The 26,283-nt window shown below is 44.1% G+C and overlaps 4 protein-coding genes across 6 annotated transcripts; 2 read left to right on the forward strand and 2 right to left on the reverse strand.

Annotated features, from left to right (window-relative positions):
• The first annotated feature begins 236 nt into the window (after positions 1–236).
• Positions 237–7,082, forward strand: LOC117733535 (poly(rC)-binding protein 2-like). 2 transcript variants are annotated; one of them, XM_034537273.1, is made up of 13 exons: positions 237–401; positions 1,232–1,358; positions 1,520–1,543; positions 1,645–1,677; positions 1,804–1,920; positions 2,039–2,170; positions 2,253–2,381; positions 2,501–2,575; positions 2,775–2,834; positions 3,176–3,248; positions 3,347–3,402; positions 3,520–3,689; positions 5,828–7,082. In XM_034537273.1, exons 2-13 carry the CDS (start codon positions 1,290–1,292, stop codon positions 5,862–5,864), a joined length of 975 nt encoding a protein of 324 aa, XP_034393164.1. In that variant the 5' UTR covers positions 237–401; positions 1,232–1,289; the 3' UTR covers positions 5,865–7,082. The 2 variants fall into 2 exon arrangements, with proteins under 2 accessions (XP_034393164.1, XP_034393165.1); XM_034537274.1 differs by having other exon boundaries at positions 2,775–2,816.
• Positions 7,083–7,375: 293 nt separating this feature from the next.
• On the reverse strand, positions 7,376–13,412 carry map3k12 (mitogen-activated protein kinase kinase kinase 12). The gene is made up of 13 exons (XM_034538045.1): positions 13,320–13,412; positions 12,960–13,198; positions 12,671–12,862; positions 12,405–12,563; positions 12,044–12,202; positions 11,777–11,885; positions 11,445–11,554; positions 11,080–11,196; positions 10,846–10,980; positions 10,021–10,744; positions 9,867–9,934; positions 9,434–9,731; positions 7,376–9,139 (listed from the first exon to the last, which is right to left on the reverse strand). Exons 1-13 carry the CDS (start codon positions 13,410–13,412, stop codon positions 8,990–8,992), a joined length of 2,553 nt encoding a protein of 850 aa, XP_034393936.1. The 3' UTR covers positions 7,376–8,989.
• Positions 13,413–14,224: 812 nt separating this feature from the next.
• Positions 14,225–16,457, reverse strand: LOC117733732 (mitogen-activated protein kinase kinase kinase 12-like). Its single transcript, XM_034537572.1, has 2 exons — positions 16,259–16,457; positions 14,225–14,914 (listed from the first exon to the last, which is right to left on the reverse strand). Exon 2 carries the CDS (start codon positions 14,851–14,853, stop codon positions 14,380–14,382), a length of 474 nt encoding a protein of 157 aa, XP_034393463.1. The 5' UTR covers positions 14,854–14,914; positions 16,259–16,457; the 3' UTR covers positions 14,225–14,379.
• A 686-nt stretch (positions 16,458–17,143) lies between these two features.
• aaas (achalasia, adrenocortical insufficiency, alacrimia) lies at positions 17,144–23,542 on the forward strand. Of its 2 annotated transcripts, none has more exons than XM_034537573.1 (17): positions 17,144–17,294; positions 17,449–17,592; positions 17,764–17,891; positions 18,286–18,341; positions 18,428–18,519; positions 18,631–18,677; positions 19,158–19,256; positions 19,355–19,498; positions 21,112–21,232; positions 21,342–21,466; positions 21,772–21,832; positions 21,935–22,025; positions 22,178–22,274; positions 22,500–22,567; positions 22,693–22,774; positions 22,881–22,965; positions 23,299–23,542. In XM_034537573.1, the coding sequence occupies exons 2-17, from the start codon at positions 17,482–17,484 to the stop codon at positions 23,452–23,454; spliced, it is 1,563 nt and encodes a 520-aa protein (XP_034393464.1). In that variant the 5' UTR covers positions 17,144–17,294; positions 17,449–17,481; the 3' UTR covers positions 23,455–23,542. The 2 variants fall into 2 exon arrangements, with proteins under 2 accessions (XP_034393464.1, XP_034393465.1); XM_034537574.1 differs by having other exon boundaries at positions 22,181–22,274.
• The last annotated feature ends 2,741 nt before the right edge of the window (positions 23,543–26,283 follow it).

Raw genomic sequence — 26,283 nt, forward strand, 5'->3', positions numbered from 1 at the left:
CTGCGTATCTGTCTTAAAATAAACGAGTGTAAACACCATGAAACAGAAAATTAAGCGTTTCCTGAATGCAAAATATATAAATATATATATAAATATTAAAAATAATACTTTTAATTGTAATTGTTCACAACCATTGACATCCTGTGTGGACTGGCCGGTGACATCCTGTGTGTGCGTGTGTGTGTGTGTAGGGGGGCGGGCCTGACCCGGGGAGAGGGGCGGGGCAGTTGAGAGGTCAAAGTTGAACGCATTTTGTCTTTTGTGCCAAGCAGAAGAAGAAGTGGAGTCTGATCGAACCGCGGCGTCTCTTCCCTCTTCCCCGGATCCTTTTAAAACTCCCTCCCGAACCTCTCCCCTTCCACCCTACCCACCCCCTGAACGCACTTCGAGGGACGGCTCGGGTAAGACCCTCCAAACAAAAAAAAATAATTAAACATCATGGCTTTTGTTTCTGTTCGCTTCCCCTCTTCCGAGTGAAGGACGGGGATAACACGGCGTTACCTCTGTAGGCCGCGGGATCAGGCTATTTCCTGGATCCGGCGGATGCTAACGCTAGCGACCCCGGGTGGAAAGCCACAGTGCTGTCTTTTTTTTTCTTTTTAACTTCATGGCCGATTAGGAGTGAGTTGCGAGGCGCTGCGTTTAGAGTGTGTTTCACAGAAGCGGTGACTTAATTATTCTCACGGTGCTGTAGAAATGTGGGAATGCTACGATGCTTACTTCGCCTCCATTTGTTGCTTGCGTGACTGGCTGCGATGCTCTTTCTGAAATAGGCTCCACGGTGTTCACGTTCACGAGCCTTCTCTGCTACTCCACGAGCTCGGGCTCAAAGGCAGCTAAGACCTTGTGTGTGTTTGTGTGTTTAAAAAAAAAAAAAATTAAAGATTTCTTTCATGCCTTTTTAAAAATATATATATATAAAATCGCCAAGCTAATGCCGCTACAACTGTTTGACGCCAGGACATAGACGTCGCCTCGGAGAGACAGTGGGTCATTGTGCTAATGTGAATGAGTGAACCGGGGGCCAGTGAATTACTGCACTGAAGCGACTCGTTAATGAGGCATGACGCGCTGAAGTTATCGAAGTACACAACGATGTTATAGCTGCACCCGACAGCACCTTCATTTTTATTTTATTTTTTGTAGAAAACAAGGCTTTCTGCCGTGACGTCCTCATAGTTTCCAGACACTATATTTGTCCCTGGCGGTCACACTTTCCACTCTATTTCAGACATTCACCCAGTGACCAAAGACCCACTTCGTCGTTCAGCCTGGATTTATCAGCAGAAATGGACTCTAGCCTGGTCGAAGGAGGACTTAATGTCACCCTAACCATCAGGCTACTCATGCATGGAAAGGTGAGTTGTGACTGCATGCATTGTTTGATAGCAAGTTCAAAAGCCTTCATTTTAATAAGAACACTCTTATTCACTCCATGAACACAAATGACTGTTTTTTTGTTTTACTCTCCCAGTGACGTTCATTGCTTTAACGTGCATTTTGTTGTTTACTTCTGCAGGAGGTTGGTAGCATCATTGGCAAGGTGAGTTGTTGTTGTTTTTTTTACTGCCAGAATGATTACTATCTACATCTGGCCGCTATGTGTGTTTTGTAAATATTGTGCGTCTGTGCTTTCCTTGACAGAAAGGAGAGTCGGTTAAGAAGATGAGAGAGGAGGTAAGCGTTTTGTTTTTCATAAAGCTGTGTGTGTAAACGATGTCCATACTTTGAGTGAACCATGGGCGTCATGTGATACCGCTGTGTCTGAAAGGTACTTCCTGTTTTTCTCCTCCGTCTGTGCAGAGTGGGGCTCGCATCAACATCTCGGAGGGGAACTGTCCGGAGAGGATCATTACCCTCGCGGGACCCACCACCTCCATTTTTAAAGCCTTCTCCATGATCATCGAGAAACTGGAGGAGGTTAGATTTCCTCGCTGCATCTTAAATCTGACACGTCGTTGCAACAGAATTGACACTTTCAAGTTTTGTTTTTTTCTTCCCCCCCTTAACTCTTTTTGTCATCCCACCTTCCCTGCAGGACATTAGCACCTCAATGACTAACAGTACAGCCACCAGCAAACCACCGGTCACCATGCGCCTCGTCGTGCCTGCCAGCCAGTGTGGCTCACTCATTGGCAAGGGTGGCTGCAAGATCAAGGAAATCAGAGAGGTTTGTCACCGCTTCTTTGTTGTTTTTGTCTCATCCCTGATTAGTGCTAATTGTTGTTTGTTTTGTCGATGTGTCTTTGCAGTCAGCAGGAGCTCAGGTACAAGTAGCAGGGGACATGTTGCCCAACTCAACAGAGCGTGCCATCACTGTTGCAGGGACCCCACAGTCCATTATTGAGTGTGTCAAGCAGATCTGCGTTGTCATGCTTGAGGTACGGACACACGTTTGTGACTTATTGTTAACGATGCTCTTGATGCTTTTATTGTTTTCCGTGTTACTGTTGAAGTTATTTTTTAAATATTAAGTGGTGGCTATTTCTGTGTTCTTTAGTCCCCACCAAAGGGAGTGACCATCCCGTACAGACCCAAACCCTCAGGCTCTCCTGTCATCTTTGCAGGTGGTCAGGTAATCAACGTTTTGTTTTCGTTCTCTACATCTGTCGCTTTTTTTTTAATGTGTTCGCGGTCCTAGTTGCGGCTGTGCTGCTCTCTGTAGCATGCCCAGGGCTTTGTTGTGGTGGCACACCGAGGACGGGACTGATGGATATTGAGTATACCATGTGTGACACTGCCACGCCCTCCTAAGCACTGTTGTCTCCTTGCAGGCATACGCTGTCCAAGGGCAGCACGCCATTCCACAGCCTGATGTAAGTGAAGGGCCCTCTGTAAGTGATCCAATATATTTGAAACTTCGGTCTTCGGAGGCTATGCCACCTTCCTATTTCATCCCACTTTTTCCAACCCCGCCTCCCCACCCCTGTTCCACTGCCTGATATCCACTTAACAAGTCTAAACATTGTAGTTTTTAAAACATGTTAACAGTTATATATTTGTACCCCCTTTTTTAGGCTAACCCATGAGTCCCATTTCATATTTTCCTCTCATCACTATAACCACTTACCAAAAATAAATAATTTCAACATTTTCAGCTTTGACGTGTATTCTGGAATGTCCTCACTCGTGCTTTTGTTTGCGCTCTGCGTCCTTCCCTCCGTTGTGTTAACAGCTCACCAAACTTCACCAGCTGGCCATGCAGCAGAGCCCCTTCCCCATTGCACATAGCAACCAGGGCTTCCAGGGTAGGTGGACAGATTGAAAGAGGGAATGCGATTACTGTAGATTTATAATAATCCACCTAGTCAACACTCTCATGGGGTCTTTCTTTGCATTTCTTCAGCTGGGATGGACGCCTCCGCACAAACTGGCTCTCATGAGCTGACCATTCCAAACGATGTGAGTTTCGTTTGTGTCCGTTTTTTGCTAATTTATTTTCCTGCCGTTTGTGTTTTGCCCCGTGTGTGATTTTGAAGGTGCTGATGTGTTTTTCACACATTTCTTCTTCTCCCTCAGCTCATTGGCTGCATAATTGGCCGTCAGGGCACAAAGATCAATGAGATCCGTTCGATGTCAGGGGCTCAGATCAAGATTGCCAACCCCGTGGAGGGCTCCACTGACAGACAGGTCACCATCACTGGCACCCATGCCAGTATCAGCCTGGCTGAGTATCTGATCAATGCCCGGTAAGAGACTTTGTGCCAGAGCAACACATCCATCACAGAGCAGCAAGTTTACCGGAGCACAGCGGTGTTTTAGTTCTCGGCTGATTACTTTGTATATGACATTTCAGAATCTAGTGTGCCGCTTACAGGAGTTTAACATTCACAGGATAATCCGGTTCCTTTCTGGAGTTTTTTTTTAGTAGATGTCAAGTTTGCCTTTTTGTCACGTCAATGACGTAAGAAGGAAAATACACTTAATTAAGTTTGAGAAAGGACTGGAGAAGATGCTTTAAGATCACGAACAGTAAAAACGGACCGTTCCATTACTTTGGTAATAATAACATAATTCGTTGTGGCTATGCGAAGCAGCCAGGCAAAAAATTGACTTTTGGACCACTTGGGGTCCCACAGCGTAGCTTGCAAATACGTCAACATCGTGTGGAATGGTTAATCGGCTTAACCCCCAAAACGCCAAAAAAAAGAGAGAAATTGTCCCATTCATTTGAATGGAGTTTCGGAAGAGAAAACGCTAATCTTTGTGCCCACAGTGACTCGCCATACGTTAAGGTAGAGAAATGATTTAAAGTTTAAAACGTCAACAAAAGGATGGTGTTTATTTTCCAAATTGGACATTTTTTCATAGCTAGCACAGTTTAGATTGAATCTTTGTTCGGGTTTCGGAAGATGTGTGTGGCGCGGAATGTTCAGATCTAGAGTGACAGAGCCAACTGCCAGAGTGAGAGGGAGGAACCGAAAGTCCTACAAAAATAAAACTTATTTTGCCACAAGTCTCTCAATTTTCACTCTCCTTACACCATTTATGGATCAAAACGTAGGGAATGTTGTGCTCGTCCTCACATGTGTCGATGGAATCCACAATGTTTCCCACATTTGTCAGGAGAAACCTTAACGAGGGAGCAAGTCCACCTCTCTGCCCCAGCCGACTCCATTGTAAAACCGAGCCATATTTTCTTTTTTTGAAAGAAACGAGTACGTTGTGAACTGTGATTAAGCCGTCGTATCTAAACCCAAAAACACATTTAAGAACACGTGAACGTTCACAAAAGCCTTGACCCTCTCCTAACGTCCACACTTTGACGGGTTCTTTTTCATGAAATACCCAGCTGCTTCAAATAAGCTAATCAGGGCAGCTTTACCAACACAAATGCATGTCCTCTCACCATGGCAACCAGTGATGCATAATATCCTAATTATACGAAACCTTCCTGTTTTAGCCTCTTTTTTTTTGAATTTGTATGGCCATGGTTTTCCCTCTTATAGTCTATTTGTTTATTGGCTTTTATCTATTTTACTTCATTTGGAAATCCATCAATATCATTAATTTGAACAATTTCTTCTGTGCATCAGTCTCACTGTCTTGTGTGCTTGTAAAGCACACTGGATGGCAGTACCCTGTATGAAAGATGCTGTACAAATAAAGTGTGATTGATTTATTAAAGGGATTAGAGTTCAAAGAGGGGTAATGTATTCATTATTGCCAGAGCATTGACCGGGTCAGTGGTCATAGGCGGAAAAGTCCCGTTGGTTCAGGATGAAAATATGAAGAGAATGAAGGGCTATACTATTGAGGTTTTTTAATTAAGTTTAAAATGTCTAAAGTGTTATTTTTAAATCTCCCCCGCTCCTTTTTTTTTTTTCATTCACTCTTGACTCTAGACCGCTACTATTGAAATCTAATTTCTAAAAATATTGTAATGTATATAAGATTAGCGTTGCCTAATCTTTACCTGCAACTGTGCTGAAAAGCTGTTTTAAAGAGAAGCTTCAACTATTCGGTACAGCCCGAAGAGGAAGTAAATGATCAAATATTTATCCCGCTCCGGTCGAAGTCATTTTGAGGGGCATTTTTGCTGAATTGCGGAAAGGAGCTCGTACTTCCCGGGCCGCATAGAGATTCGAGATCCTGACTATTTTTTTTTTGCACGCAGTTCACAGCAAATATACAATAATATGCTCTTTTGGCGGTGTAACATCAAACCAGGAACAATATTTATTTTGAACTCTGCGGCTCAGGTTTACATTTCAAAATAAAAGCCCTCCCGTGTCTTTCCGTGGACAGAGAGGCTACTGTATGTGTTCAAGTATTTAAGTCAAAATATTACTACGGTATTAAAGTTTGTTCGTGTTTTCCTCCTCAGGCTCTCTTCTGAAGCCACTGGACTCGCAGCCAACTGACATGGAGGATCTTCATCAGCACCTAACGTAACCCCTCCCCCTACTTTTTACCAAGAGGTCCCTTATTGAACTAAATGCAAAAACCAAGTACTATAAACTCACTGTTTTCTCCTCTGCTTTGGTTTGACACCTCAGTTGTAATTACACCATCATCATGATATTGGTATTTTATTTATTTATTATGTTTTTAAATTCCCTTTTTGCTTATAGTTTTCAAAGACTTCCTTCTGTTGTATTTTTTCCTATTATTTGACTGTATATCTGTACGATGATCTTGATATAGGTAAAAGTTTTAGAAAAATCTGAAAAGGCATAAATAATGTTTTTCTTATGTCAGATTTTTCTTAGAAAATGTAAAAAAAAAATGAAGAAAAAAAGACACACTGTAACATTATAGATGGACTGTTCTTTCCCTTTTTAAATATCTATTTATTTTTTATTTAATACACAGCTCTGTGTAAGAGTAGAATTCATTGATATTTGCCATCTTCTATTTGAAGCTGTACTTCCTAAATGAGGCATTGTGGGTTTAACGGGTTTCGGTGGGTGTAAATGATGTCCAGGTGAAGCTGTATGCAGGAGAAGAAAAAAAAACCTTTTTAGTCGGAAGGTAATTCATCCCTCGTTGAGTGCGGGTTCAAAGGAGAATTTTAAGCTACGTTTCGTCTCACCTCTAATTTGCTGAGTACTTGTTTTGTGTCATTCCTGTGTTTCCATCCGTTTTATTTCTCGATCAGGACTTTTTGGCATTGTTGTGTATTGGATTCTGATAAGGGTGGGTGGGCCATGGTCACCAGGTGTGGGCCTGAATGAGAGGAAAATATTTTCTTTTCTCTGAAATTACTAAGACCATAGTAATGACGATGATGACGATAATAACATTGAAATGTTTGTTTTAAATAGAGAAAATATTTTTTTTAACTGCAGGGCTGGGGGGAATGCTGCAAGGGGCAAAAAAACTACAAGACTTATTGGTCTTTATAAGTATATTATGCTGAGGTATTAAATTATGAACTAGAAGGAGAATTATAGAATTAACACTAGTTTCCTGCAATCCTTTTTTGCCTGGGTCAGATTTATTTTTTATTATTCTTTGCAGGATGAAGAAACTCAAGTTTTTTTTGTGCACGTTTTCAAACTATTGTAGATCTGGGTGCAATTCAAATTGTTGAAGAAATGAAATGCAGAAATAAAAAAGATGTGAAATGCTTAAACAATCCTTTTTGTATGTTGTAATGTTTACGTATTCATAAAGGCAGCTGATAAGACGACTAAGTTACCCTGATGTCAAGCTCCGATTTATTAATAATCAATCTCTTATTATTATAGTAACGTGTGTAAATGTTGTAAATCAAGAAAAGACACGTGAACAGGTTGGACATGCTTAAAGTCATTGAAAATAGTCATTTATTTCTCGTTCAGCTGTCTTATCTGATGCAGCAACAGAACAAACTAGCTATGACACGACCCGTCTTTTTAAACAAACATCATACTTTTTTTTTTTTTTTTTCTTTTTTAAACCAACACATTATTTATTGTTGCTCATAATATTTTGCTTTTCGATATAATTCCTATGTTACAGGTACAATGTGCAATGCTGTATAAAAAAGAAAACATTTCTATTTAAACCCAAAGGATACTTACTGTTATACTATTAACCACCATGGAGAAGTGCTCTATTCCTTATCTGGCTATCAGCAGTTATCTTAAAGGGTAAAGGGGACAGTTGAGGTTCTTTATGAACATCATGAACTACAGGAGTCCTTTTGGTTCTAAACTTAAAGTGGAACTCACCCAATTTTACACACGAAGATTTACAAAGTTGTATAAATAATTTTTTTACACAACTAACTGACCTGCCTCGTGGGATGTCATTTGAGTCTGCATCATTTTGGAGAAATGGAAAAATAAAGAGGTGTGGAGTTAGAAAGAAGGTGTTCTTAGCTCCTCATCGCTGCCAGCATAATGCAAAAACCGAATTGAGTTGCATTGTGGGTAATGTAGGCGTTAGGTTTTGACCAGAAAGAAGAGTGTGGATTAAAGATGATGTTATTTCTGGTTCTGCTGCATCGATTCTGCCCTTTTTTCTTTTCTTTAAACAGTTCATTGGGAGTCTTACAATGTTATAGGAGTGCAAGTACTCCTTTACTAGAGCACCAGTGTGTGTTACTTATATAGTACCTTGGTTAGCAATGGTAGTGACTCATTACACATCCTACGAATAAAAACACAAACAACACTGTCCAAACCATACAATGGCAAAAGTGCATTTTCTGAGTGAACCCAAAGGTCTCCCATCATATCATTCTTTGATAAGCTTAATAAAAAAACTCAATCATGTCTTATGTGTATTCGAAACTCAGTAGTAGGAGGGTTAAAAAATAATATGGTACCTACTGAGAATCCTAATTAAGCATCATGATTGACGTCTTGGTGAGATTTTCATTCCATTATTTTTTTTCTTGAGTGCTGACATTTATTAATTAACAAACAAAAAAAACTAAAGTAACTGAAGTAATACTTTCAGGATTAAAAAAGTGTAAACTTTCACAAAATATAAAACTTGACACATTCGAATCATAAATTATAAACACGTAGTCATGCATTTGTTCACAGGGCTGCATACTGTTTAGTCTTACATTTGTATCTTACAAATAAAATAAAGTTAGATATTTCTCATGTGGTATGTAATGGATATTTACATTATTATTCATTAGTATTCGATGCATTAGTGTGTGGAGTATCATGGAGGATGCTCCCAGAGTGAGGATTAGTGTTTAAAGGACAACAAGTGTGGTACCTTGTGCGTGCGTGTGCGGTCCGTGGAAGGGTTTCTGCTAACGTGGCTAACGTTACCTCGGTAACTTTTGCCTGAAAGAAAAAGAAAAAAAACCCTACTAAACTTAAATGACATTTACCGGATGTCACAAGCTGCCAAAAATATCTGATGTCAGGTTACGACAAATGTCCTATGTCATCTGGTGTAGGTTTGCCAGCCAACAAACTTATGAGACACCATAAGTCCACTTGTCATAGTCTGAGTGGTGTAGGAGGTGGGATCCCTCGTCGCAACAGTAATGTACTGCATTACTGGTCGCGTGAGGCATTGGCTAGCAGCCAGTGATCTATGGAGGTCCTGTAGCGGGGGCCTGTGGAGACCCCGGATGGGGCTGAGACCCCCATGCTCCGGCGCTGGGGGGACGACTTGGCTCTCCGCTGCCCGACTGATCCAGCTCTGCGCTGTCGCAGTCAGAGTCGTCACACAGGGCCCGACTCTACAGAGAGAGAAAGAGAGAGAGACACAGAAAGAGAGAGAGAGACACAGAAAGAGAGAGGGAAGGAAGGAGGCAGAAAACAATGTCACCTACTTTTCCTGAAATGTGGATAAAGATAATCAAATGTATATATATATATATATATATATATATATATATATATATATATATATATATATATATATATACTCGTGTAAAGTACCAGCAGGCCTATCTTTAAATTGAGTCAATGTACTTAGTTGTTTTCGACATACCGACATACATAAGAAGAAGACACAGACTGACAGATGTTACCTCGTTGGGATTTTGCCCGACGTCCAGCTGAGCCTTGGCGTGCCCCGGCGCTCCGTCTCTCTCCGACAGGCCGCCGGAAGCCTGCGCCGGATCGGTGTTGTCCGCGGGGATCTCCGACCCTTGAGAGAGGAGGTCGTCGCTGCGGTCGTCCAACCGGTCGTCTGTGTTGGTGCTGACCACGTCGGGGGTGCCGCTGTGAGAGTGGTCGGTCGTGTGGCCCTCCTCGCCGTCCGACACGGACAGGTTCTCTGAGCTGAAGGTGGACACCGACGGGCACTTGGTGATGCTCGTCGGACGTCTGAAAGAGAATTAAAAAATAAAAATAAAACGAAACGGTTTTTATATCACGGAATTGAGGATGTAAAAGAAAATGATTCTTTGTTCTGTGACTGAATCAGAAACTCATGGCTTGAAGGGAAAGAGAGTTACTCACCGTCTCCGTGGTAACTCAACCTCACTGTCAACTTCACCCTCCTCTTCTTCTGATGACACTCCACGCCTCTGCAGTCGGAAACAGGAAAGATGAATCACTGAAAATGGTCAAAGTAGCACCAGGGGAACATGAATGTGATGTCCCGGCTCCGTACCTGTTTGCGTGAGATAGCTGCCCTGTACAGAATGGCTGAAGGAGTGAGGTGCTGACTCCCGATCCCCCCAGACGCCCCGCGGGGCAACCGGACGGCGCCGGCTCCCTCCTCTTTATCCTCCCCGTCATGAGGCAGACGAGGAGATCCCAGAGAGCCCCGCCCTGCCGCCGCGCCTCTCCCACACGGTGAGTCGGGGCTGCTGGAGAACGGGAACGACGCCGCATCCTCGCTCGGCGTGTCGCTGCGTGGGGGGGTTTCTGTGAGGTCGTCCAGACCGGCTGCCCCCGCCTCTGATCCCCCTAACCCCGCAGAGGCACTGTGGCTCACCCCTCTCTCCAGCCCGCCCACAGAGGGCTCCCCTTTCCCCTGGCCCTCGGCCTCTAGTGTGGTGCAGATGAGGTCGGGGCTGGAGGAGGACAGCTGCCTCTGCTGCTGCTCGTGGCTGAGGCCCCGCAGGGCTGCAGAGGGCTCCAGGAGCTGCTTGGAGGTGTTAGTGGTCGAACTGTTAGCCTGGGCAGTTTTGTCCCTATTCGGGGAGGACTGATTTGCCTTAAGTCCAGCTAGGTCCCCGCTGCTGCCCTTACCAGACTTGCGATGGCGGGTCTTTACCCTCCGGGACCGACTGGGAGAAGTGGAGCTCCTGTTGGGGCAGACTGGTATATTGACTTGCATCACAGAGGAGTCCATTTTTGGAATGATTACCTCAGACTTGAGGATGTCTGGCCTGGAAGAGTAGGAAGGGATTAGTCAACAACTACAGTCCACAACAATATTCATTCCAGGACCAATCTTTCATCAAATACAGACTGAAAGGAGATCTCACACCTCTTTCCTGAGGGCAGTTTCTGTGGGACATTTCTCTTCTTGATGAGTTTGTCCATCGTGTTGGAGGAGCTGCTCTGCCTGGAGCTTTGATGCTTGAACAAACCTGGATACTTTTTATCCAAAGACTGCTCTCTCCTGAAAGAAAAAGCACCCACAGCCACCAAAGTGTGAAGACATTGGTGGCTCATTCACAAGAACGTGAACATAAACCTGTGTTCGTGGATTTATCCGTACTTCTGCAACTCTTTCTCTTTGAGCTCCAGCTGCAGCATGACAGCGCTGAGCTCCATGTAAAGGTTGTTAGCTCTATCCAGCTTCCTCTCGTAGTGCTCGCGAATGTCCAAAGCATGCCTGAGAAGAAAAGAGGCTGCTGATGTCATTTGTGCATCCGCATGAGGAACCTCACAATCCTCCACAAAAGACTCGCACTCAAGGCTCTCATTTCATCCGCATGAGCGGACGAAGGAGTGACATCGAGAAATGGGGACGCAGTGAAAGTGGCCTCAAACGTGTAAGTGAACCCGGCGAAGCTACCGTCATCCTATGGTTGCTGACTACGTGTGTGAGATCTAAAAATAAGACCAAAAAAACAAACAGACCTGAGCTCCTCTCTGCGTCGGTTGATCAGCTCCTCATCAAGTCGGTGGATACAGGTGCCCTCAGATTTAATCTTCTCAAAGTGCTGTTTCACCTCTTCTCGCCATTCAGCCTGATGAGAGCACATTTCTGTTAACCGGAGCTGACTTTCAAATCAATTCTCTTTCGCAACAACAGTTAAAGTCTGATTACTGTGCATGTGTGGGCTCCACGTGTATCTGTGTCTGCTTGTGAGCGTCGCGTCCGTATGTTTAGACGTATTATTCGTGTGTGTTTTTGCGCGGCTGCAGAACTTCCGCATCCAGACGGGGATTTCGGAGAAATGCAACCGTACCTGAGACTTGAAGTACGTCTCTTGTGGAGTGGACAGCACGTCGGCTGACGCTATATCCAGATGAAGAAGGATCTGACGGAAAGAGGGCCTATTCCGTGGCTTACAGTTCCTGCAAAAACCAAGATGGGAAAAAAAAACAGCTGTGTACATCAACGCACTGTGACATTTATAAAGTCCTTTCCTTGTTGTTACTACTCTGATCTGTTCGTTTTCTGCCTCTCTCGTCCTCTTTTCCCCGCTGGGCTTATTCTTTTTTCTTTCACTCACCAGCACTGTCTGAGGAGGATCTTGAAGCCGTCGGGGCAGCTCTCAGGTATGGGCAGCTGGAGGCTGTTGTTTCCCACACCCCAGATGATGGCAGATGAGTCCACGTCTTTGTACGGGACCTCTCCAGTTAGCATCTCCCACAGCACCACTCCAAAGGACCTTAAAGTTAAGTCAAGTGTTATTCCTTCAGGAAGTCTCATTGAGGTTCAGACCTCTTTAACCAAAGAGATTGGAGGAATAAAAAAAACATCACAACTGAAATACTGAAATAACAAGCTAGTAGCTCACAGTGTTGATACAGTATCTGCTCTCCTGCTGGAGGGAAGGAAGTCTATGTGCTGATGTTTTTCGTCAGACTTACCAGATGTCCACCTTTTCCGACACCGGCTCGTTCCGAATGACTTCAGGAGCCATCCAGGCTACGGTGCCGGCGAATGACATCTTGGTGCTCTTGTCACTGAGCTCCTTGGAGGTGCCAAAGTCTGAGATCTTCACCAGGTCATCGTGTGTGATCAGCATGCTGCAAAGGGGAGGTTACATGGAAATGATTAGGAATGAAATGTCAGGCCTTGTGTGTTTGTCTGAGTTTCTCATTAAACCAGCCGTGTTGGGTCTGTGGGGTCTTACTTGGGGGACTTGAGGTCTCGATGGATGATTTTGTGGAGGTGCAGGTAGTTCATACCACCCGCGATGCCCATGGACCAGTCAACCAGGAGGGAGGGGGTGATTTTGCGACACCCTCTCAGCACTTCGTACAGCTGGCCTTGGGCACAGTATTCCATCAAGATACAGTAACAAGGAGCCTGGGTGCACACGCCCCTGTGAGGAAGCACAGTCAGAATGACACGATGCACAGGTGAACAGAAAAGGGAAAAGCACAAGAGATTCATGCAGCTAAATCGTGCGTTTTCCTCACTTAAAAGTGATGATGTTGGGGTGCTTGAGTTTGCGGAGGTGTTTGATCTCGGTCTCCTTGATGTCCCGCACTTTCTTCACAGCCACGTCGTTTCCGTGGAATTTGCCGAGGAAGACGGCGCCCTGTGCCCCGCTGCCTACCCACTGCAGGTCGGAGATTTCTTCAAAAGGCACCTCCCAGGACTCTAAACTCAGACCAACAAGCCCACAGAAAGAAACCCAATGAATAGATGCGAACGCCTGAAGCGTCACACAGAATTAACACGGGCGACGCAACAGATTGTTGTTTTTCTCTCCAGTAGCACTAGTGCTTAATTTATATCCAACAAACATCGCAAAGCCTCCAAATGTCAATAAGCACTCGAGTCAGTTTGGGCAGTGGAGAGTCAGAGGGTTTTGCTGTCATTAGAACGGGCTGGCAGGACACAATTACATCCCACAAAGAGCCTGCCATGGTCAAACAAATGCTACATTACATTTCCATCCAGAGATAAGAGAAGAATCGAGGGAGAAACAACAAATCCACTCATGGTCTAATCTGTCTGTCATCTGTCACACCGACACGACTTTAGCGACTGCGCGAGCATCGGTCACTAAGGAGAGACGAGCTGGGCAGAATAAAAAGAGACAGGCAGATCAATTCTTCATGAGGTCCACTGAAGTCCCGAGATCTCTGGAGAGCTGCTGCGGCAGGAGGCAGACGCACATGATGCTTCCTGCTGACCAGCTGTGAAAACTCCCCGCGGCATGATGACGGTGAATGAACCCGGCTGACGGTGGCGGTCAGAGAGCAATGAAGATAGCGGGCTGCTAGTGTCAGGAAAATAACAAAAGTAAATGTACCCAAGTACAATTTGAAATACCTTACTTTGCACTTCTATTTCAGTGTTCAGCTGCGTAACACTTTAACGCTGCACGTCTCCTTCTTCCTGACTGCATTAATCATCTCACCCTTTGAAGGGGCACGATCTCTAGATTGGGAGCCCGTAGACGAAGCTGCCTGACTGTTAATAAAGTAGATAAACCGTCGACACCTCTAACCGCTGCATCGCAAACACATGCACTATAAAATAATATATGTCACATATTTCTGCAAAAAGGAGTACTTTTACAACTGTTACTTTAAGTACATTTAGTTTATAATATTCAAATGCAGGACTTTGATGTGTTGTTTTAATGTTCATTGGTAATTAAATTAAGGATCTGAATACTTCTTCAACCAATGTGCTTCAGCTTCGTACCATGAGCTCAGATATTAAATTATCTACTGTGCATCTCCATGGTTACGCATGGGCACAGCAATAATTTCAAACAGGGATTACATGACATGTTTAAGTCGCAAACTGGTCTGACTTTTCTTTCTTTGTTAAATACACTTGCCCTCAGCAGAGGGCCGAAGAGCAGAGGTGAAGCATTTACTGTCACATACCTTCATGGCTATGTTTGTGTTCAGTGGAGTAGGCCTTTCCAATCATGGTCCAGACTGGTTTTAGGCACCCAAACAGTCCCTCAAAAAACCCTCCACTTCCTGATTGTAGCCGAATGTTCTCCGACTGGCTCCGGACAGCACCAGCCTCTGGGCTGTGCCCGGCCTCGGCGCCGCCGCCGCCGCACTGGCAGGCCTCATGTTCATGTAGTTTTAGCACGCTGTTGTCAAAGTGGGCTGAGGGTCCATCGCTGGGAGTGGGGCTGCTGCCGCTCGGCGCCCCCGGTCCACCGGTGTCGATGGACAGCACGTTACGGAGGACACACTGTGTGGGGGTCAGGTCCGTTTCGGGGGTGCAGGCAGGGGTGTCTCCATCGATTCTTCGATAGGGGGTTTCTGAGATGGGGGTGCTGAAGCCTGACAGGGAGGGGGAAGGGGCACGGGGCTCATGGATACAGGTCCCACTCATTAGGGGTTTCCCCAACACGGCAGGTTAGGGTGGATGGAGGATGGAAAGTTGAGAAGTAAGCCTGAAGAAAGAAGATTTACCAGAAGAAATACATCAGGATTATTCATAATCGTGATCATGGCCGTATTTTATCTTTGTGTTAATGATTCAAGCTTTTCAAGATAAAAATCAAGTTTAGGTCCATTTCAGAACCGGACAGCTCTACTCCCGTGTGGAGCTGTCCGGTGCTGAAACGACTGATCCCTTTACTTCTGCTGTCTCCTCTGATCTTTTAAGAAATTACTGGAGTGGTCACTAACTTTTCTTTTATCCCGTCAATGCAGAGTTGGGCACCCAGCCAGCTAGTTTACTCTATTCCCACAACCAGATTCGGTCTGAATCATGCAGCAAAACCGCTTCTCAGTGCCCATGAATGGGAAACCCAGCATGCCCAGTGGAGCCATCACCCAGAGTGGTGATGAGCTTTGTGAATGAATCTACCAGAAGAGGTTGTGCAGTGTGCAGCCCGGGCTGCATGGCGCCTGTTATTTAACTGTCCCTCTGAGGGGCATGGTGTCTGACAACATCAGAGCAAAGCTACTCAGCAGCTCCCATATGTCGTTTGTCATGCATTAAGTAAAGAGCATTGTGTGCATCTGAAAAGGAAAGAAAAATGACGAATTGCATAACCACCTCGGTGTGGATGTGTACGTCCGAGCGTGCGTGGCTGCGTGTGTGTGAGAAAGTGACTAGGAAGGAGGGGGGAGAGAGAGAGAGAGAGAGAGAGAGAGAGAGAGAGAGAGAGAGAGAGAGCACATGTACCCAATTCACATATTCTACACTAGCTCTATTTATTGTGCTGCACCAACTGCAATGAGAAGAGCCACGACGAGTGAGCGAAATGAAAGCGTGAAGAAACGGGCAATAAACAACCGCCGGGCCTCTGCGAATGAGCCCTGCACACGCTCGCGCGCGCACACACACACACGCACACACGCACACACACACATACACAAAACGCAGGAAGATCAATCTTTAAATAACCGAGGATGTGATGATGACACTCAGCAGCATCATAACCGACGTGCATGAATTGCAAGCCCCGATGCCTATATACTACACACTCCATGCCAAGTGAAAAATGCCGCAGCGTCTCAACATTGTACTCAACGTTTGGCATCAACACACATATTTCGTAACCTGGGCTTTTTTTATTTTATTTTATTTTTTCCTCGCTGCACAAATATGATTTTTCTACCATTCATCGACGATGATTCGTTTCTCGGCATGCATCCGTTCCTTGGTGCAGTGTGAGCGGCGTGAACGCGTCCGGCCACCGAGCGACGGCATCGTACACCTTGAGGTCCCGAGACACCTGATTTCTAATTCAATCAGCATTTAACCGGATAGCATGACATTCCCATACCTTTCTCCCTGGTTGATGTCGCGTTGTCAAGTGAAAGGGTGGTGCTCGGCTTCCTATTCTCTCGGCGATAACGAGCACATCGTTTGTTGTCCTTCGGGCCGGGCCGTCGGTTGTATCTCCAGTCACTATATCCACGAGGTGCACGTTGCTGGGATGGATCCCATCGGGCAAATTGTGTTATCAATAACCGGGGACCCATGCAACGTGAGGCGCGCTGGGTTGTGTGTGTGTGTGTGTGTGTGTGTGTGTGTGTGTGTGTGTCTCCTTCCCAGTGCTGAATTGACGTCACGGAAATGAGAGTTGTGCCGCGAGGGGGCGATACCACAGCCCTTTGCAAACACACGCACACACGCACGCAAGGACACGCACGGAATTGGTTTTCCATCATCACATCCATTATTTTCGTTCCCAATTTGTGTCGTTATGGGCGCATTTAATTTATTGATATGTGCTTCAGACGGGATCGTATACCCAGTGGCACCCGCCGTGCCGCCGCTGCTGATGTGTCCTTCAGCAAGACAAACTGGATCCCCGCCGGCTACAGGGTGGCTGGTGTACAACTGGCCATGTGCTTTGTCCTTCCCTTAGTAAGGAGGGAAAAGCAGAATCATTATTCTTCATCATAATCAAGAATCAGGCGCTCTTTTTTAGGCTCATAATGTGGCCAATAACACTGTAATGAACAGTTGTATAGAGGACACACACTCGAATAAACTCGTATTTGTTCAATTCAATGACTCATAGTATATGTCAAGTATCTTAACTCCCTAAACAACAAACAGTTTGTGCTCAGTTTTGCTAAGTGTGGGTGTGAGATCGCTTTGTGGCCTGAAGGGGGCAGCAGAATCCGCGCAAGTCGAACTCCGCACCGTTTGTCCCTTTGGCTCGCCGTAGTCCACACGGCGCGATTCACTTGAAGCGTGCTTCGAGTACGGAACCATAAAGTGTCATAACAGTGTAGCGCGTGCTTTTTATTCCGTTGTTTTCAAACATAGCGCGAGATAACTGGGCGTAAGACTACAGGACACGCTACAAGGTAACTTTCGCGACTTATAAAACTTGTTGTCAGTTAGCTAGCTTGAACCAGCTAGCTTAGTTTTAAGCTAACTAGCCGTTTGTCCAGCTGTTTAGTTGTAAACATGACTTCCACTGCCGCGTGTTTACCTGACTGACCCATGGTGTGTTTCCAGGGTCCAGTGGTCCGTGTTTTCACCGTGCTGAAGATGTGTTCTCTGGCGTTGTTCCCCGCTCCGCTGGCCTGCGGGCAGACCACTCTGTGCGAGTCCAACAACGAGCTACTTTCAGGAACCGCCACCGATCACCGACTGAAACAGGTCCGATTCAACTATAGCATTTATGCAGCCTATTTATCCAGCACGCATAATGACTCTCGACATGTTCTCGACATCTTGAAGCGTATGTGTTTTAGTTAAACGTATCTGTTTGTGTGTGTGCACTGTGCGCAGTCAACACATATTAATTACAGTGTTGTGTGTTTTCTGCAGGATTCTAGTCCTCTGAGTTTGTATTTCCCCCGAGAGTCTCTGAAGCTCCACTGTCGCACAGAAAGCAGCAGCAAGGCGGCCTTCCTGGACCACTCTGAAACTCTGTGGATGAGGAGTGCAGCAGCCTGGTAGGACACACACACACACATTAATCTACTGCATGATGAAGTGTTTTCCGTTTTATATAAATATAGTGACAACTGCAGTGATATGATAAGTTAATAACTAGTGATGTTTAGCAAATATGTGTATACAAGGGCTGTCAATAAATTGCAAAATAGCCACACATTTGGGTTCAACTGTCAGTAAACAGAAAAGTTCTTCATTTAAAATTGATCACTGAAATTGCTGCGATCTGCCAAACAATAAAAAATAACGTACCACACTTTCAACGTACGCTATCGGTACCAGTGTTTCGATAATTTAACATAATCATATCGCAGATTGCTGTAATATCAATAATTTGTTCCACGTCTATCACAGACAAAGATAGTTTACGCAACTTATCTCTGTCCATTTCAGGCGGGATGGTGGTCTCACCGGGCTACTCAATGAAATTACCAACTCAAACACAGAAGGTACTCCATAATCCTAAATTTTTCTGATCTTATATGTCCATTGATGCGTTTGTACATTAACTCTCCTGTATCTTGTGTTCTCGTAGTGCCTAAATGGCTTTCAGTGAGTTCTGGTTTTACACTGGCGTTGCTCCGATGGTTCTCTTCCTTTCACGGCTCCCTGTTTCCTCATCTCACAGTAAGTCGTGCCCGCTGGTTAAATATGTTGTTGACAGCCATACACTTAATTACCAGATGTTTTTTGTGATGCATTCAAATGGGTGTTACCTGTTTGTCATTTGATCCATAGATGAGCAGTGAGAACATGCTTGCTGAGTTTTCTCAAGTGCTGAACTGGTATGTTCCAACTTTGTGATCTGGAGTTTATTTTTGCTGTCAAAAAGTCAAAGGATTGAAGATATTGTTTATTATGATAAACTGGTGGTGAGCAGACATATTGATGAAGGCTGACTGTTTAGTATAAATTAGTTCAACTGGAGAGTGATTGCTGCAACAAATACTTGATTCGTCTTTTGTCGATCAACGTAAAATTGATCTGCAACAATTTTGACAATCAATTTATCGTCTAAATCATTTCTTCAATGTTCCCCAAATGTGTGGATCTGCTGTTTTGATTGTCTTGAATTAAAGTGAACTGACTAGTTTAGATTTTTTAACTGATTTTTAAAACAAGCCACTTAATGATTGAAAAACGGTGGGATCTTTGTATATGTTTTTTTTGCATTGTTTTTAAGCACTTGGAAACTGCCAAGATTGTTCACTTAAATCAGATAGTTAAATGAATTTCCTCCACTTTAATCCCTCTTGCTTGACCAGGTCTGACTGTGTGGTGCGAGCCTTCGCCTGGCATCCCCATGCCGATAAATTTGCTGTAGCCCTGCTGGACGACTCCATTAAGATCTACAACCCCAAAAGGTATCGCAAGTTAGCCTCGTAGCGCAGCGTTGTTCTTTAATCTCTTCATCGTTCCTGCGACGGTATTATTGTCACTGCCTTCTTTTGAACTTTCTCAGTGCCACCACCCCGACACTGAAGCACCGTCTACAGAGGAGTGTTGCAGCAGTGCAGTGGAAGCCGATGTGTGCGTCCGCCCTCGCTGTCGCTTGTCAAAACTGTCTACTGGTCTGGCACGTGGACCCCTGCTCACTGTCAACCAGGTACGTAAACTCCAGGGTAACTGCAGGTTTTGAGAAGTCTTCAAATCACTGGATAGTTCTAAAATAAATTCTGTTTATTTTGTATAGCCCAATATCACAAATTACAAATTTGCCTCAGAGGGCTTTACAATATGTACACATACGACATCCCTGTCCCAGGACCTCACAACGGATCAGGAATAACTCAGAAATAATAGAGAAAAAACTTTCACGGGGAAAAAAAGGGGAAGAAACCTTCAGGAGAGCATCAGAGGAGGATCCCTCTCCCCGGATGGACAGAAACAATAGATGTCATGTGTACAGAATGAACAGCGTTACAGAGTTACAACACAGTCCAATGAATATGACAGAAATTATGAATAATGAGTAGTCGGCATGGACCACGATCCAGACCTCCACAATCCATGAAACAGAAGGAGGTAGATAGAAGGGGGGGCGGCGGCCAGGTCCAATGGACCCTATGAGATGAGAAGTCACAAAGACTCTGGAGAGGAAGCAGAGTTGGTAATGTGCAATGGAGAGATGTAAATTCATCCATAAGTAGTGAGAGAAGAGGAGATGGGTGCATATCTTGGGCCTCGACCAGGGCAAACCTGATTCAGCCCTAACTATAAGCACTATCAAACAGGAAAGTCTTAAGTCTATTCTTGAATGAGGTGACTGTGTCTGCCTCCCGGACTGAAAGTGGAAGCTGGTTCCATACAAGAGGAGCTTGATAACTGAAGGCTCTGGCTCCCATCCTACTTTTTAGGACTCTAGGATCCACAAGTAACCCTGCATTTAGTGAGCGCAGCTCTCTAGTGGGGCAATATGGTACTACAAGCTCCATAAGATATGATGGTGCATCACCAATCAAGGCTTTGTAGGTGAGGAGAAGAATTCTAAATGTGATTCTTGATTTTACAGTGAGCCAGTGCAGAGCAGCTAACACAGGAGTAATGTGATCTCTTTTCTTAGTTTTTGTGAGTGGATTAACTGGATTAGTTTCTAATTGGTTAATCCAGTCATCAATTTACTGACACTTATCTGGTATCGAGGTCATGATAATTCCCTAATTGTATAACTCAGAATTATTGTGCTGCAGGAACCCTGACGTGAGTAAGCGTTTTGGGTTAGAAGTCTGAAATAAGATCTGTGGTTAACACAAGCTGAAGAGGTGTTCATGTTTTATTCTGCGGTATGAAATGCATCATTAAATACTACAAGAGACTTTTGTAGGAGAAGTGAGCGCACAATCAAATTACAAGTTGGAAACGTAGGGATTTCATAGCCTCATTTAACGTTAGCTTTTTATATCTAGTGATTCCACTAACGCTTTCAAAATCATAAAAGTGTTATTTATAAAGATTATCAAGCTCAACAAAAACACAGCGTTTTTTTATTTAATTTTTTTATTACACTTAAACACGATCGGGGCCTGATTTCCAAAAGGTTTTTGATTTGCCCCTTTTTTATTCTGCTGATCCGACAGATTCAAAACCGCGACTACCATCCGAAACGTGAGCTTTGTGATCCGTTTCACCTCGATTTTAGATTCATGCTGTAATAAAGACGGTCTTCAATGTAACTGTGCTGTCTTTTTCTTCCGCTGTGCTCTTCATCCTCTCGCCCAGGCCTTCGTCTGGTTGCGCTCAGGTTCTGTCTAATCCCGGCCACTCACCCGTCACGTCCATCGCCTGGTCTCCGAGCGGATCGCTCCTCGTGTCGGCCTCGCCCATGGACACCGCCATGATGGTACGAGGTCGACCTCTTCTCCCTGAAGTCTTAATTCGTGTTGAAAGAAAAGCGATTCCCCGCTGTGACCACCGTACCTTTTTTTTTTTTTGGCGTCAATGTACTTCAGGTGTGGGATGTTGCTTCGGAAAGCTGCGTGCCTCTTCAGCGCGTCGGGGGAGGCGGGGTCACCTTCCTCTCCTGGTCCCCCGACAGCAGCCATGTCCTGGCCTCCACGCCGTCGGCCCTGTTCAGGTCAGACGCCGCGTATTTCATAATCGACCTTCCTTCTTAGAGCTACTACAGCACATTTAATTTGAAAGATATGTAAAGCTGCCAACGAACATGTGTCAAATCTTCTCTATCACGATTAGTGCGTGTGGACCCAAGACAATTGCCAATTACTGTATTATAATAGAGGCCCACTCGCCTATCATAAATATTTATGAACATGGAAGGGATTAGTGGCATTGTCCGGAGTTTAGCTGGTGTTATGAGATTATAAGTGGACAGAAAGTTTTTAGTTTTTACACACGGATGAGTAAAATGTCTTTCGTCAGGGTTTGGGAGACGAGGACGTGGACCTGTGAGCGTTGGCCGTGTGTGAAAGGGCGCTGCCAGGTGAAACCTCGTCGCCGCATTTCAACGTTATCGCTAAATAATGTGTTTTTTCTGTATTTTTCTAAAATAAGAATTAATTTTCTTTGGCGGTGGGGGGGGTAGTCAGGCTGTTGGAGTCCAGATGGGAGTCGACTTCTCTTCACCGTACAGGGAGAGATGGTCATCTACGTTCTGACCTTCGGCGATACACCAGGTTTATCTGTCTCACTCTGTACATAAAATAACTGGTTGTGTTGCAGAACGCACAGCCACGTTGGTACTTGACGTGCAGCTTTATTTGTTTTGTGATGTGATTATGATACCTTGTTTAAGTTTACCGGTATGTTGCTGTTGTTGTTATTCAAGCAGGCGTACCCACATGCACATCTAAAGGGCCGCAGGCAGCAGCAGTGGTGGCTGACCTATCGGAGACGACCTTTAACACAGCAGACGGAGACATCATGTACGTATTTTAGCTGAACTACTAAAAGCGGCGATGAACACGGCGTTCGAAAAAAGGCAAAAAATGTTTTCAAGCACCTTGTTCACAAAAGGAAAAAAATGCATTTATTACAGCGATTGATGAGCACAAATCAGCAGGAAGGCAGTATTCAGTGCTGCTTGACTTCATATCGGCATGTAACGCCACAGATACTCAGAGTCACTCACTGTCTAATTTGTCTGCCAGTGTTGGTGGAGAGATCCACTCTCTATCCTGGGACCCGACCGGAGAGAGGCTGGCGGTGCTTCTCGAGGGTTTGTCTCACTTTTCTTCTCTTCACCCCGCTGAACCCAATCAGTATCACATTGGTGTTATTCCTAGTTTCAATAATAACTCGTCTCAGTTCTCTCATCTTTTATCTTATCTTTTTTTTTCTCAGGTGATCCACAAGCAGCAGACCGTCCTGCAATCATAGCCGTGTTCAAGACGAGAACCAACCCCATTTTTGAGCTTTTACCTTGGTTTGTGCTTCAGCGTTTTTATTTTTGTGGAGCTAAAAAAAAATGTGTGCATTTCCCAGGACGGTGCTACAAGTACTGAATGTTTTGTGCGTTTCTCTGTTTCAAGTGGTTTTGTTCAAGGGGAGCCCGGCGCAGAGCCGAGGATGATGCAGTTCCACCCAAACTTCCAGCACGGCGCTCTGCTCACTGTGGTCAGTTTTACCATAAAAATGTATATTCTATTTTAGTCAGCCTTAAAAAGAGTCCATGCAGGTCCTGAGATGTCTTTAAAAGCCCTGAACACGTTTAAAGGAAAAAAGAAAAAGATAATAACATTTACTAAATATTTTCCATTTAGTTAGTTCTGAAATGTGTATGTATTTGATTTTGGGCTGTCAGGAAACGTTACACACTTTAAAACTAAAAGTTGTATTGTTTGGACAGTTGATTCTGGACACTGTTTAATCTTTTTGTCATGGAGTCATTTTATTGGTTATATCATTAGAAATTCTCTCTCTCTCTCTCTCTCTCTCTCACTCTCTCAGTGTTGGTCCAGTGGAAGAATTACCCACGTGCCTTTCTACTTCCTGGGTGCCGGCGTCCCACACTTTGGCCTCAGCGGCAGTCCGTCCCTGCCACGCCCTCAAGAGAGGCCTGCAGACTTTGCCAATCAGTCGCTCTTCACAGAGCTCATCTCGTGACCGACCCACACACACCAACACACACTCACAAGTCTTGTTTGTTATCATGGATTATCAATAAATGTGTGAAGTTACCGCTGAACTAAGACTAATCTATATTGTTTATTAAATTTGAACCAAATGTGAGAAAGCTGAAACTTTTATACTCAAAGTTAAAAGACAACTCTGACGATTTTAAGCATTACATTTTATAAAAATGTTAAGTATCATCGTCCAAATCCTTTCTGTTTACTGGTTCTTAGTGGGACTTTATTCTGTAGTGTGTTCACAAATAAAGATTCACAAAGCTGAAAATATAATCTAAATGTGCTTCAATTATCCCACAATGCATTGCACATATGAAATGTAGAAGCTACTTCAGGGAAATAATTAACAATTGCGGGCTTGAAAAAAAATTATGAAATCTTATAGGAGGAACATTTGTGTAGCTTTCCAATGTCACATATTGCATAATTTCCCTATCAGCATAAAATAGTTTGTGGTATTTAACTTCTAAAACGGTATACTGTGACAATTTATTAAGAATTGTGTCGTATGGATTTGGTAGAGTTTGCTTCTTTTTTTTTTTACTGCATTCTTCTTCTACATTACCAACAATGCAACTCTTCCGCCAACAGTTCGGTCTAGAAGCCTCAAACTTCTTTCTAACTCCAAACCCACTGATTTTTAAAAATGTTATTCGTTCCAAACATTTAGTCATCTGCCCTGACTCGAGTCAGTTTATTATTATTTATTTCACGCGGCTCTTTCTGGATCCTCAAAAGGAATACAACTTCTTTTTTACAGTATTGTTCTCCATTGCTTATAAACACACATTGATGTGTAAAATCAGTAGAGTTGCCTTTTTTAATGTCATATAGTTCTGATTTTTCATACTTTCTTATCGCCCATTTTTCACAAACAGAATATTGAGCATATTTTTGTCATTTTCATCTGCACGTGTATGAAATTGTACGTTTATGGCACGTACTATTTGGAATAAGAATATGTCGCTGTGAAGGCTTTTAAGTCAGGCTTTTATTGCTTGGGACAGAACGGAGAGGAAGCTGGCCACAGTACAAGATGCAGATGCATCATTACTTTACAAAGTACTTGATTTTCAGTCAAGAAAATGTTCTTTATTTATGCCTATTAGTTCAGACAAAACAGGAGCCATCTACGCCCAGCCCCACCCTGACACTGCAGAACAAATACAGTACTTTTGTTCATGTTGTTATGAGAGTCTCTCATATGAAAATACACACTTGCATCACAGTCTTTTAACTTTCACACACTCATACACACACACACACACACACACACACACACAGCCTATGCACTCACAGTCAAGAGTAACAAAGGATTTAAAAAAAAAAAACATTTAAGCACACATGAATGGTTCTGACTAAAGAAGATGTACGTTCCCCACAACGGTTCTGTTTTTAATTCAAAACTCGATTAAAAAAAATCAACTTCGTTCTTAATTCGGTTTTCCTTTTTATTTTTTTTCTCCAATTTACATCAATTAGAAGTGTGACGAAAATAAAAAAAAATAAAAAAATTATCATAATAAAATTAATTCAAAAAAATGTACACGCCCTCACACACACACAGAGACAACCCACCCAGGTGTTTTTTGTTTTTTTTAGCCTCCATGTATCCCGTCTCCCCTGTCTTATCCCGACTGCACCCCTCCTCCAGGGTGGAGTGTGAGTGTGTGGTGTGAGGCTAGTGGGAATTGGGGTTTTTTTGGGGGGCGGGGGTGGGGGCTGAATTACAGAACTCATAGCACCTTCTGAAGAGAGAGCAACCCAAAAGCAAAGATGGCCGTACAGCCCCAGATTCAAACCGAAAGCAAATTATTTTTGTGGTCAACTCAGATTTAAACTCAAACACATTTTCACTTTGTTTTTCAGCGCGAGGTAGCTTTAAACAATCTGGATGACTTCAATAACAAGAGAAATTAAAACAAATTTCCCTCAAATGCAATTTTCTTTTCTTTTTTTTTGTAGGGATGAGATCTGGGCTTTCCTCTGATGGGCGGGCGGGGGGGGGTCGAGGGGTACGGGGACGTTGGAAAACACACACACATCCCAAATGTAACCTCACTTTCCGAAAAGAAAAAAAAAAGTGTTGGCGTGCATAAAAGACACATGTACACACATAATGTGGAAATATATATATAAAAACCATCTGGTTGTTTATAAACACAGACTTTTACGACAATGGAACCAAGGATTTATAATACACAGTAAAGGTTTTTTTTACTCCTGCTCACGATGTACAAGCCCTGGAGCACCTGGATTAGATTATTTTTGGTCTACACTGATTCAAAATGCCGTATTTGTGTGTCAGGAGGGAGGTGGAGTAGGACTGGGACAGAGGCTGTGCGGCTGTTCTGTAGTGGAAAGGGGGCTTGTCTTACAAAGTAAACCCGTCCAGTCCTACCTCAACTTCGCCCATTCAGGTTAGACAATAAATAAGTGACATCAAGTCATGTTTCTGTTCTCCATAACTTGTTCGCTTGGTCCCTCTTCCTCCTGGCTCTGACTCATCCCCGTCAACTGTGTGGCCACGGGGGGGGGGGGGGGGGGGGGGGGCAGGTGGGGGGGGGGATCTCAGGGAGCAGGGGGTTGACAGAGAATGCTGGTGTGGTGTACAGATATTGCCGGTGCCCTTCAGTGCTGACATCCAGGGAGGTACAACTCGGAGAGCACTTCGTTGTGAGAGGAAAAAGTATAAATTTTTCTTTTATAAATTTCCAGTCTTCTTTATTGTGGAAGTGTAATGCGTTTTTTTTTTTTGGGGGGGGGTGGTAGGGGGGTTGGGGGGCATTGTGATATTCCGCTT

This window comes from Cyclopterus lumpus, chromosome 7 (assembly GCF_009769545.1).
Source record: "Cyclopterus lumpus isolate fCycLum1 chromosome 7, fCycLum1.pri, whole genome shotgun sequence".
Classification (NCBI taxonomy): Eukaryota; Metazoa; Chordata; class Actinopteri; order Perciformes; family Cyclopteridae; genus Cyclopterus; species Cyclopterus lumpus.